This window comes from Mastigoproctus giganteus, chromosome 8, assembly GCF_048544385.1.
Source record: "Mastigoproctus giganteus isolate SK-2022 chromosome 8, ASM4854438v1, whole genome shotgun sequence".
Lineage (NCBI taxonomy): Eukaryota > Metazoa > Arthropoda > Arachnida > Uropygi > Thelyphonidae > Mastigoproctus > Mastigoproctus giganteus.
The window spans coordinates 54343187-54357072 of NC_143582.1; the positions used below are offsets into that span (position 1 = coordinate 54343187).

The following is a 13886-nucleotide window of genomic DNA, read 5'->3' on the forward strand; positions in this document are numbered from 1 at the left end:
GCGTTCGGTTTTGGGTCCTCTGTTCTTTTGTATATTTATCAATGATATTGATGAAGGTATATCAGGCTTAGTGCCGAAGTTTTCAGATGATACAAAGGTTGGCAGGGTTGTTAATGACAGTAATGGCAGTGTGCTACTGCAACAGGATCTAGATAATTTGGGCAGATGGGCTAAGAAGTGGCAACTGAAGTTTAACCTTGACAAATGCAAAGTACTGCATATGGGTAGAAGTCACCCAAGGGAAACATACCAACTGTATGGTACTACACTTAAGGTGGTAGAAAATGAAAAAGACCTGGGAGTAATTGTGCAGTCAGATATGAAGTTTTCTGAGCAATGCAGACAAGCTGTCAGGGCAGGTCATGGGGTTTTGTCAATGATATATAGGAATTTTGCTATCAGGGAAAAGGAGGTGACTGTCCGTCTGTATAAGGCAATGGTCAGGCCACGCCTTGAGTACTACGTACAGGTCTGGAGACCTCATTTTAGGAAGGATGTAGATTTGCTTGAGCGTGTACAGAGAAGGGCAACAAGATTGGTGAGGGGAATGAAAGGATCCCTTACCAAGAGAGGCTTAAGTTCTGCAAATTGCAGTGGCTGGAGACTAGGCACCTGCGCAGTGATCTGATTGAGGTGTATAAGGTCTTAAATGGGTTGAGCACTGTGAATTCTGATGGGATCCTTCCACTTGTTCAGATTACAAACCTAGGGGGCATAAATTCAAATTAAGAAAAAAAAAATGTAGAATAGATGTGCAGAAATTTGCCTTTAGCCAGCGGGTGGTTAATTGCTGGAACAAACTTCCTTCTGTCATTGTGGAAGTTGATAGGTTAAATAAATTTAAGGGAGAACTGGACAGGCATTTGGAGGGAATGGTGTGTTTTTTTTTTTTTGGCTGATTCTGCATAAGTTCATACACTTGCTTTCTTGCATCACATGCCACTACTACTGTTGCACGTGGAAGGCTACTATACAAACTGGAGCAGAATGGTATTAAGGGTAAGTTGCTACAATGGATAAAAGGGTGGTTGGGTGGGAGAAGACATTGGGTGGTAATCAATGGACACTGCCCTTCGTGGACTAATATTATTAGTGGAGTCCCACAGGGCTCGGTGTTGGGCCCATTGTAATGATGCCGCGTGACCATATATTCATGCATCTTGTATCAACTTCTGTAATGTTGACCTTTTTTGGTAATTCTTACACAATCCCTATAAACGTCCCTTACACCGATCCAAAGTTTGTTGCCGTCTCTTCTTTTCACTGATATTCTATGGTACAATGGCATACCAAATTTTGTCCCGTTTCATTGCAAGCTGCACCAGTTACACTACATTTTCTATGTATTATACTAACTAATACATTTATATTGCAATCTATAATATATAGTCAGGATGCAATCGCAATTAAATTGAGAACAGAATATTGAATTGGAAACCAATATATTGTGGCATCCAACAAGGTTGCCCCTCTATCTTCACTACTTTTCAACATATACATCAATGCTATTGTCAGACACGGGAGACTAACAATCCACAGAAGAAATAAATTACAAATTGGTAATCGCCTTGATACTTTACTACATGCTTATGACCAAGTGCTCCTTGGTCATAAGACAAGTTACAATACTAAATAAACCATCTTAATTCTTACGAGAAAAAAAATTTAACATGGTAAAAATGAAAATCATGGCTTTTCAAGGAAAGGAACCCATCTGAAGTAAAATGCTTTAAAATCTTAGATATAACCTGACTTATGAAAAAGAAAACAATATTAATAAGAAAATACAATATTATAACAGAGCACTTAAAGTAATCAGTCAAGTTCTTAATCCAACAAAAGTGCAGAGATATACCAGAACAAAAATATACAAGACAATCCAGACCAATAGTTATATCACTTACATTCTTTTAAGAATGTAAGCAAAAATGTAAGTCCACACTGCATAACAGTATACAATGAAGGCTTAATATTATTTCATTGATAAATTAATTAAATCTCATGTAGAATGACTTTTACGCTGGACCATAATATACACTTTTATTTTGGAAAATGTTACCTAAAATCACACATCTTATGGTCCAAAGGTATGCTAGATGAGTGCAGTAGTCTTATCTCTTGCTGTCATTGGTGACAGTATTGTCAAAATGTTCAGGTGGCTTTCTAAGGAAACCAGCTCTTATTTTGAAACTAGTCCAGATAACATGTAATAAATTAAACATGGAAGTTCAGTGTTTAATTAAGTAAGTTGTAATTCCAGGAAGCCTTAGCCAACTACAGCCATTGGACATTTCAACTAATAAATCCTTTAAAATATTCAGGTATGAAAAAAGTGAAACAAATGGATGGATGCATCAAATCAACTATTTACATTAACAAAACAAATGAAGTGACCACTTCCCAGGTGCACAAACAAGCGGCCGACCGGGCTAGCCGAGTGGGTAAAGTACCTGCCCGGTAACCCAAAGGTCGCGGGTTCGATTCCCGCCTCGGGCTTGGATCAAAGTACTGCAAAAACCTTGGGAGGTGCAATATGGCCACAGAAGCCGATGTGCCAACAACTACCAAATCAAAAAAAAAAAAAAAAAAAAAAACAAACAAGCGAAAAATGGGGGGATAAAATACAAAACAGTATTTTGTTACCACTCCTAGTCTTACAAAAAATGTGGGATTACCATCCGCTTGATGAAGATGTATTCTTTATAGAAAGCGGAATTCCAGACCATAACATCAGTAATGCCAAGTGTGACAACAGCAAAAATGTATCATTGACATTATGCTGTGAGTAAGTTTCATTTTACAAGGGCATTTTTTTAATTAACACACGTGAATTTGTTTAAAGAATATATGTAATTAAATATTTTTTTCTAAAATTTTCCTTATAAACATGCATGTGTCTTATTGATTACAAAATATCATAATATTTTCTATAACCAAGAAAGCCATAAGACAGTCAGCCAGATACATGGTGGTTATCATCAATTGGTGTACATGATATTATCCAAGCTGAACCCCTCTGTGAGGTATGACATTTTTGTATTCTTCCCCCCCAAGGTAATCACAAATAGATTTTTCCAAAAAAAGATGAATGACAGAACATCTTCAGTAATTTTTTCACAATCATGGAATGAAAATATACTAAAATTGCCCAACTTTACACCAAGAAGAACATCAGTACTGTACAGTGTTAGTGTCCTATTGAAATTCATTTCAACCATATTTATCAAATCCAACTCTTTTACCACCTTGAAATCCTTCATCTGATTAACAATCTCAAATATGGATTCTGAAAGTAGTGATGTACAAAGGATACTAGGAAAGTTTTGCAATACAGCTTTGTTTATTTAATTTTTTCAAAGTAATTTCCTCTACCTTCAATACACCTCTCCATCCTCCGAAACCAATCTTTAAACCAGTTCTGCCAAGTTTCACTAGGGAGTAAAGCACATTCGTTGTCCCAAGCCCGTAGAAGGTCCTCATCACTGGAAAACCGCCTCCCTTTTAGCTTCATTTTCACATGCGGGAAAAGTGCAAAGTCGCAGGGAGCAAGGTCTGGACTGTAGGGAGGGTGCTCGAGAAGTTTCAGTCCTGTCGTGGTCAAATATTCGGTGCAGGCTTTGGCGCGGTGAGCTGCAGCATTATCGTGATGGAGGTACCAGGTGTTCATTCTTGACTTTGGCCGCAGGTTCTTCATAGATCCAATGACTTTAGGCAGGCATTGTTCAGTATACCACTTAGCTGTGACTGTCTTCTGCGTGTCCAAAACGACACGTTCCACAATTTCACTCGATTTGAAAAATACAGCTATCATTTTCTTCTTTACAGATCGGGATTTTCTAACAATTACGGGTGTGTCGTCATCATCAAAGACCCCAAACTTTGTTTTGAGCCTTTGTCGGCAGATCGTAATAGTACAGCCAAGTCTCGTCACCTGTCACGATGTTGTTCACATACCGAGATTGTCCCTTATCAAACTTTTTTAACATCTCCCGGCACCAAGTCACACGTCGTGTCATCTGCTCTTCAGTCAGTTGATGCGGCACCCAGAGAGAACAAAGTTTCTTCGTGTGCAAATGATCTTGCAGAATCGAACGAATTGCTGGTGCATTTAGGCCCAAAGTATCCTCTATCTGTTGGTAGGTCACTCACCTGTTTTCGTCAAGCATTTTCCTCACAGCAGTAACGTTTTCCTCCGTAACTGACGTTCGTGGCCTTCCCGGCCTCTCAGAATCCTCCAGAGTGAAATTTCCCCTTTGGAATTCTCTATACCACCTGAATATCGTTGTACGATGTGGACAATCATCATCTAGTGCAAGAGTCATTTCTTCTAAGCACTGGTCTATGGTTAAACCACGCACGAAATTATACCGCAAAACTGTCCTTATCTCATTTCGTGACCACAATGCCATCGCAAGCACTTTACACTCACTACTAATGAATAACTGAGCCCATCGACTTGGCGCGGCGGCTACTATGCACGTATGAACATGTCTCAACATGCAGCAACAAGCAGCTTCCTGTGATTCATTGTTGCGTCATATTGCAAAACTTTCCTAGTACCCTTTGTACTACTGGTGATACTCACTTCTTAAGTTACTCATCTATGGATAATTGCAGCGAAAAGTTTTGAGAAACTCAAGAAGTTGCTGAATGTTCCTAAGGCTTTCAATCATATTTGGAATACAAGACTTCTAAGCATACTTCCATTATATGGTCTGCCTTCCAATTTTTGCAATTGGGTAGTAGCCCATTTATCTTCAGATTTCTTGGTTAGTTTTCCCAAGGTTCCATTCTTCTGTATATTAACAAAATTCTCCTACCAAACAGAAATCCTATCAATACTGATGACAGTACTCTACACTCCACTCTTTTAATAAAACTTTGCATACAGATTGTAAGACCTGGTTTTACAAAGACGGTTTCTTACAATCTGGACAACTGGATGCAAAGAGCAAATATAATCAACATTTGAAAGAGACTGCGTATCCTGTCCGAATTCAAGGCCAGAACAAGTGGGATTATGGTCAGAGAGAATTAAAACACTTTAAGTCAGTTAGGATGCTGTGAAAAACCATAAAGCTAGTTTTGAAAGGAAAAATGGATAACTTTAATCTCTATGATTCAAAGAAAAGCAGTATCTTTATCTGGGTAGGATTAAGAAAGATTGTGTGGAAAACACTGGAAGTTTTGGGGGGCTGAAAAGTAGGGAAAGGATGCACAACATTCAGACCTTGGAATGTAGCAGAATGTGAGAAGGATTTGATTGGCTCAGTGGAGATGTTTAAAGAGAGGCTAGGTTTACTGGAGGGGGGGGGGGGGAAGATATAACAGAAAAATTTTGAAGCATAAAGGAGAGAGGAGTGAGACAGTGAAAACTGATGTAGTGTAGTGAACGTAATATGGTGCAATGGATGCATGTTCATATATGGGAAAGTTAAAAATCATAGTAGGAAACTGATGGTGAAGAAAAGGGATAAACAGAAAAGTTAAGAACTGTGGTAGCCAACTCAAATATCTCCCAACAGTTCTTTTTTTTTTTTTTTTTTTTTTTTTTGGTAGTTGTTGGCACAGACTTCTGTGGCCATAATGCACCTCTTAAGGTTTTTACAGTACTTTGATCCAAGCCCGAGTCGGGAATCGAATCCGCGACCTTTGGGTTGCCAGGCAGGCACTTTGCCTACCCGGCTAGCCCGGTCGGCCTCCCAACAGTTCCTCAAAGACAAATCTCCAGATTATTCTCTGGTGCACTGGGCTTTGTGCATCATGGCCTTAATTGCCCTTGCACCATAAAAACCAAAATCAAACTCTGGTGCAGAGAAGAAAACTTAGTAGCTAATTTTAATCCTTTAAAAAAGAATCTACTGCTGTCATGCTCTTCTTCAACAACACTCATATTCCTATAAAAAGAACACATTTACTGGGAATAACTAACCAAGACTTCTAAACTTGGCACACAACAAATATTACGCTCCTTTGCATTATTAAAAAAAAAAAAAAACTAAGCTTTCTCTTGCACACTCTCAGCAATATTTTTCTTCTAAGCAGCTTGTCACACAGACATTCTAAGATTCAGATGCAGTTCCTGCTGCATTCTTCTCTACAAATACTTCCTTGGACACCATGCCACTGAATTACCATTGTAATTTCACCACCTTCATCTAAACTAGGTCAAATAGACACATCAACTTGTCAATTCATTTACTGTTTAACTTTTCTTCTCATTCTTAGTTTATCCTGAATACTACTTGTTATTTGCAACTAACCTTACTTCATATATTTGTATATTGCCCAAAAATTACATTGTACAAAAATTACATTTTTGTAGCACCTCCGTAGCCAGGTGGGAAGGAGCAGCAGTGCGTAGCACATGCTTCTTGATTAGACTGGGGTTCGATCCCGTCACCACCAAATATGGAGGATATGGAAAGGTCAGGGAATGACCACCGCATATCCCGGAGCAATATGGTCTTAGTTGCTAATGTTCCTAAAAACCAAATAACAAACAAACAACATTTTTGTATAATGTAAAATTCAAGTCCAACATCAAAATATATCATCTGTCTTTTCATTGAGTATATTTCAATAACCTTTTGTGTTCCCTGCTACAGAAAAATAACAAAAGAGGAATACTCTAATGATACATTTTTATTGCTCAGAAGCCAAAGAAAGAGAATATTAAAGAATAATGGTCCCACACTGAATGTTTATATCACCTTCAAAAGTTAAAACAAAAATTTTTTACTTTTTTATTCCAGACTGATTGGGCATTCTCTGTTCCTGCCTGTTGTCTTCCATCTTCTTCATATTATACAAGTGTCTGATTAGGTAATTGTTTTTGGGGATGGAAACTGATTAAGAAAAGTAGTCAACAAAGTGCCTCACACAGTGAGTTAACTGATGAACTTTAAGCTTGACTATACCATTGACTTCATTTTGGAACTAATGCTTAAAACAAAAAACTTTCATCCCCCACAAAAATCACCATTCTTAAAAACAATTTCTCATTACACTAATACTTTCTTCCTCTCATCAGTGGCAACTAGCTACAAAGTGACAGTATGCCATGAAAACTGCTACAGTAACACTAAAAAAACATAAAAGTAAATCCTTCTAGTATTATTGTACTTATTACCAATTCATATTTATTTTGTTCATTATTGATTTGCACTTATAATTGATCTTATAAATGATTAAATGTTATGTTAAGAAATCATATTTGTAAGCCAAAGAATGAAATAATGTACCACTTTAAAACCAGCTCTCATGGCAAACACATAGCAAATAACTCACACATAACTAACGTTAAAGCTCTTCTCTACCATCCAATGGATAGAAAGCTGGATAACAGCAAAACTGACTCCAGTTTTTTAGGCCTCACATGCTTTTTTGCAATGAATAAGCAAGTTATTTAAAAAAACTTTTCACCACTTACATACAATGATAAACTTAAAATTAAATGATTTGGAAGATTCTTACCTGAGTTTACTGCAGAAAAGTAATGACATTTTTTTTTTTGTCCTATCAGTTGAAGTCACCAGCAGCTGCTACTGCATCTCACACATTATAAGCTATCAAATAACTAATGTCACCACCAAATCACATTAAATTTCACCAATTTAAATAGTGAAACCAACTGAATGAGTTAAATATTCTCAAATTTCAGTGTAATATGGCTATATTTTTTCCTTTATAGATTTCTAGTTTATTTGAGTATTGCAAGATTGATCACCAGAAGGTTAAAACAAACCCGAGTTGGTTTAGAAACTGTTTTTAATTTCTCTAGGTTGAGGATGTAAAAATGGTATTTATATCCAATATTCCTAATATACTAAATTTCATAATGGACATTGTAATATCTTATGAAAGGTAAGAAAATTCTGATAAATTCTAAAATGAAACGTCTAAAAAAAATGCATATACAAGAAAAGTCAAAAGCAAAAGAAACATTTATCTGTTAGTGACTGCATAAAAAGGAATAAAACAATAAAATAAACATATATACCGATGTTAAAACTTACCTCAGACCTATGCCCTCTCAAATTATAGTTGGTTCGTAAGGGCAAATCAGTTGTTTTTCTATAATGGCACGTTGTAAAAGTTACACCTACAACACCTCTGGCATTGCCTGTTGCCAGCCACCCATCCTGATAGTAATGAACTCGATTTAACTTCCATCCGTCATCATCTGGTAGCTCATCTGGTACTTTGCCCATCCAAGTCAATGATAAAACTGTGCAGTCTGTCCGACTAGATGAAGTTCTCTCGAAATGTAAATGCATATCCAAAACGACCTTTACTACCTGGAGTTTTCTAGTGGAGTATTAACTAAAATGCAGGGTCAAGGTTAAGCGTGCTTCTCATGATGAACACTCTACCGAATCAGCTGATTCAGAGTGGCATCCCTTTCTTATAAGCAAAGCGCTTTCTTCTCCATCACGAGTTAAACAAAAATAAACTAGAATGCTCTGTAAGTAATGCTTGATAATAGCAGCTACTTACAACAATACTTAATAATATACTTAAATTTTGGAAAGGAAATGACATCTTACTGATATTTTTGGAGATGTCAGAGTTTACATTACGAAACAGGTCAGTAACAAGGGAAATTTTCTTAAATAAAATAGCATCAATCCTACCTGGTTCACAAACGGAACCCAATTTCAAACCAGCTTACATGAGCAAACGTCGAAACGCGAATTGCAAGTTGAAGTTAGGGTTAGATTACCACGCCCCCACTATGGCCTCGTTTGGAGCCGAGTTCTCCGCCTTCCAAAACATCAGGCCAAACACCGTGGTAGTATTGATCGACACTAATCATTGCCCATCGGAATGAGCTTGTCGTCGTCCCCTCTGATGGAACGTGGTAGTCATAACCACACAGCTGCATTAACTCTTTCCTTGATGAACACGTCACATTTTCAGAGACGTAATACAGTATATGGCACATAAGATGTTTCTCCCGGTTTAGTATTAACCACAGGAAGTGTCGTTTGACAGTAGCTGAGACTCCAAAACTGTGGAGTAAACAAACATAGGTAACTTTAGCAGACTGAAAAGAAAAATATAAATAATCATTTTACATTGTTCCCTCCAACATATATATTCCAAACTAAAAAGAGAAACTAAGACGAAAGCAATGGCACTATAACACCATACAAATATCGATCTCACCGCGCCGGCTTAAATTTTAGGCTTCGCAAAAGCGCTATGACAGCGACACTAGCAACTCCTGACAGAAATCTAACTTCGCGCACAGAAATTATGTGAACAAATGCGCGTGAGGTTCAAAACAGGTTTTGGTCAGCACCTCACCAAGAGTTTCAGCTGGTATTCAGGTGCTTCCAAAATGTACCAAGTTCCTATTCGTACGTTTCATTTACCACATAATATATCATTTAATTAGTGCTTAAGAATTAAATGCATTACGAAAACTTTCTAATATTTTTCCACATGACAACGCAAACTGAAACTTGTTGTATCTAGATACCTTTTCAAATATAAAATTCTTCCTTAGCTGATTTCGAAATTGATATCTTGCGTATGTGTTGTTGTAGCAGGCATTTGAGTTCATCAGAGATTTAGATCAAATTCGCAGTATATACAGTATTATGTCTATAAATTACCTGTTGCTGTCGTCGCTACCAAGCCTGAGACCAACTAACTCAGTGACGTTGTGAAAAGGCCCATAAAAATTCCTCGCGTAATTGACAGGATTCGAACAGGGCTTTTTGATCCGGTGTAAAGAGGATGACGATTATGACAACTGTGATACCAACGAGGTCGATATCGTGTGTGTATGCGTATAAAAAATAAGCAAAACACGTTTTTTTTCCCCTTTTCTAAATTTATTTTATTTTTAATAATCATTTGATAAATTCAACTAATGTGAAGAAAACAACATAATATTAATAAAATAAAACGTTTACATATATTTACTAGATTTCTAGCAAGTAATTTACTATTTTCTACATTTCTACGTCTTTTGGTCACGAATGAATGTTTCTTGAGAAACGTTCATTCATCACAAAGACATCCCCACACCGGGTGAAAAAGACCTAAGTGCGAGTGCTGTCAATGACATAAGGAATTTTTATGTGCCTTTTTCACAACGTGGCTGAGATTGTCGGTCTAAGTCGAGGGTAGCATGTTTTTTCTCCCGGAAACGGGGATTTTTTATGCAACAAAACAAGAAATTGACTGCAGAACACACTCAATTTACTGACAGTATACACGGAGTAATATGGCCTTAGCTGCTGTTGCTCCTAAAACCCTACTACAACAACAACAAGAAACAGAAATTTGTGTGTGGGGAAATGGGTGTTTCTTTCTTTATTTTTAGCATCAGTATTATTAGTGGCATACGATACAAGAAAGCAAGCTTATACAGTATCAGCCAAAAAACAAGACACATTCCATTTCACCTATTCATTCCTTCCAAAACTGTGGAGAACATTCCCTCGAGGAACTGTCTAGTTCTTCCTTGAATTTATCCAAGCTATCAACTTCAACAACAACAGATGGAATTTTCTATCAGAGCATATCCGAATCGGCACGGTTGGTGCGATGCTCACGGTCAGCAGTGGTACCTACCAAAAGTGGTCCGGGGGAGGGGGACCCACGAACTGCCGCGAGGTGTTGGATGACCACAGCCCATCGATGCTCGAGGTGAGCGAAGGCTTTCTCGGATGGTACGTGGCAACAGAAGGGCAACTGTGGCACAACTCGCCGGTAATTGGAATGCTCGCTAAAAATGGGGTAGCATAGCCACAGGCCACTCCGTTAAAAGTGTCAAAATTTATGGGTATTTAAAATGGAATTTTTCCCTAACTAACTTTGTATGCATAACCAGTATTTCCAGTAAAAATTGAATATTTCAGAAATACAGATTAATGACACATATTCCGTATGCGAAATGATTCCTGGCCATAAACAAACAGAAAGCGTTTATTTTTGGCCAGGAATTTCTGAATAGGTTCTTTGATCCGACGCATAGGTAATGAGATATTTGTAATTATAATTTATGACGTCACATATCCGCTAAGCAATTTACGTCGATAAAGCAGTTTGAAAGCGAATTGTAATGCATCCACCGTCAAGAAATCATTCCTCTTGGGAAGAAAGATGTGTGAACAGAAACTGAAGTTGACCTCAATGAAATGGAATACATAGTCAATGAGTGCTGTAACCTGATGTGGGACAATGTTGAGGAAGTACACACGGTGCCGCTCGCGCATACGCACAACAAAATTCAGGCCGATGCCATATCGCACCAGTGGAGTGCATCATGTCTCATTTTTATTGATACTGCTACCAGACTTAATAAGTGGTATGCCAATGTGTCAGACAACTTGTCAGGTTGTCTGACACTTGTCAGACAACCTGACAAGTGACTAAAATATTATGGCAGCAGTGTCAACGCTGTGACAATATCTTAGTCACAGCGTTGTTTGCATGACTGCTCCTTTCGCATTATCAGTCATATTTATTAATTCCACAATATAAAGACAAACAGGCCAGTGGTCGCAGGTTTTTCCAGAGGCATACTGAACAAAGTGACGGACCGACGTAGCCATGTCGAGATGTACCACTTATAATGATCAGAATTACACTGACAATGACAAGCTTGTCCTGGAACAACAAAAAAAAAACAGCGTTCACGAACGCTATGACAACAAATTATGATCTTAGGATCGCCTGTATATGATTTACAACTACCCATATATTTATTTTGTCTGTAAATTGCGTGTGTTCTCTGGTCGATTTGCCTGTTTGCTGGACGGAAAAACCCCAGTTTCTGGGGGGAAAACTTGCTATCTAAGCCTGAGACCAACTAACTCAGCCATGGAGTGAAAAAAGCCCACTGAAGTTCCTCGCGTCATCGACGGGATGAACACTGTGACAATGATATGGCTGCAAACTGCCTGCAGATCATAAACGTTGTGAATCCAATTTTGAGTAGAGTCTGCAACAACCGACGAACAGTTTCGCTAGAGCGTTCTGTGGACTGACTAAACATGCTTGACACAACAGCGCAATCGGAACTACCACGATATGCATTATTGAGCGCCATAAATTCCCATATCGCCACTCCGTGGTGGTTTAAGCTTTACTGAGCACCAATATGTGGGTCAATACTTGAAGAGGCAAATTCAATCATATGCTCCAGTCAATTGCCTGATCTTCTGAATGGGAAAATTACGTGTCATTTTTATCTACAATACCCAGGGCTTACTAGGTAATATGCCATTCAATATTTCCAAAACGATGGCACCTCTACGGATTTTAGCACTACTGTGCTCTATACATTGGAACTGCACTCTCTCAGAGATGGATTGACTGAAGTATCCTATAGTATGGCCACCTAAGTGGGTTGATTATTTCTAATGGGCCAATTTGAAGGAGCAGATGTATGTCTCAGTGTTGCCATCCCTTCTGCGGATGACTATATCTTAGAGCGTGTACATAGAAATGTGCGTCACCTTCTTGTTGATTGCTACAATATGCCCGAAAAGCATTTTGAACATCCATTATAAGAGCAAACCCTTCCATTTGGCAGCTGAATAACTACTCAGATGTGCTACTTCAAATATTTATTGAACAGTGTTTGAAGTACAGTATTAAATTTCAGTACTAGTGTTATTTCATGACACTAGCAATGAAATAACACTGCTTAACGCGAATGAAAATATTTGTATATAGAAATATAGTATAGAGAAAACATACAATCAGTGCTGACTGAATTACGACCACTTACCTAATACCATGTTCGCAGGGATAACAGCCGCCTAGGCGTTGACTCCACTAGAGGTCTGTAGCCATGCTGCTTGCTAGGCTTTCCACGGTGTTGGAAGAGACGACAGCTGATTCCGTACGACTTAATTCCCGTTTGAAAATATCCCACAGGTGTTCAATTGGATTGAAGTCAAGCGAATTTGCAGGCCAATCGAGATGAGTGATATCTTCACTGTGTTCCTCGAACCACTCGTGACCACCAGTGCGGTCCAATGACACAGAGCATTATCGTCTTGGAAGATCCCATTTCTGTCCGAGGAAAAATGCAATATGGCAGGGTGCACATGGTCTATTAAGAAGTGACGGTAGACCTCAGCAGTTTTTTGCCAGGCCCGTTTTACAGAGATTCTGTATTCCATCAGAGACATTAGGTGGAGACAGGCATATGCCTAGGAGCTACCATAGCTACCCTCAGAGTTCAGTATTGGGTCCATGGTTGTTTGCTGTATTTATAAATAATATTGATGATGGTATATCAAGCTTAATGTCCAAGTTTGCAGACGATACAAAGGTTGGCAGGGTTGTTAAGGACGCTACTGACGCTATGCTGCTGCAACAGGATCTGGAAAGGTTGAGCAGATGAGTTGAGAGGTGGCAAATGAAGTTTAACATTGACAAATGTAAAGTACTACATATGGGAAACAGCAACCCCAGAGCAACGTATCAACTCTGTGGTACTACACTGACTGTGGTAGAGAAAGAAAAGGACCTGGGGGTAATTGTGCAGGCAGATATGAAGTTCTCTGAGCAGTGCAGACGGGCTGCAAGAGTAGCTCATGGTGTCTTATCAATGATATACAGGATTTTTTTTTTCAGGGATAGAGAGGTGATTATTCCCTTGTATAAGGCAATGGTCAGGCCGCACCTTGAGTACTATATACTGGTCTGGAGGCCTCATTTCAAGGAGGATGTAGAGCTGCTGGAACGAGTACAGAGAAGGGCAACAAGATTAGTGAATGGAACAAAGGGTTGCTCTTACGAAGAAAGGCTTAAGTTTTGCAAATTACAGTGTCTGGAGATTAGGCACCGGCGAGGTGATCTGATAGAGGTGTACAAAGCCTTGAATGGTTTGAGCATGCTCAATGCTGATGGGA

At 38.6% G+C, this 13886-nt stretch overlaps 1 protein-coding gene across 1 annotated transcript in view; it reads right to left on the bottom strand.

Moving 5' to 3' along the window:
* Positions 1-8451, bottom strand: part of LOC150081534 (tubby-related protein 4-like) — a 223528-nt gene extending 215077 nt beyond the window's left edge. The window contains exon 1 of the mRNA XM_090380059.1: positions 8019-8451. Within this exon, the coding sequence (XP_090236185.1) occupies positions 8019-8279 (261 nt within the window). The 5' untranslated portion in view covers positions 8280-8451. The remainder of the gene's footprint in view (positions 1-8018) is intronic.
* Between the last annotated feature and the right edge of the window lie 5435 nt (positions 8452-13886).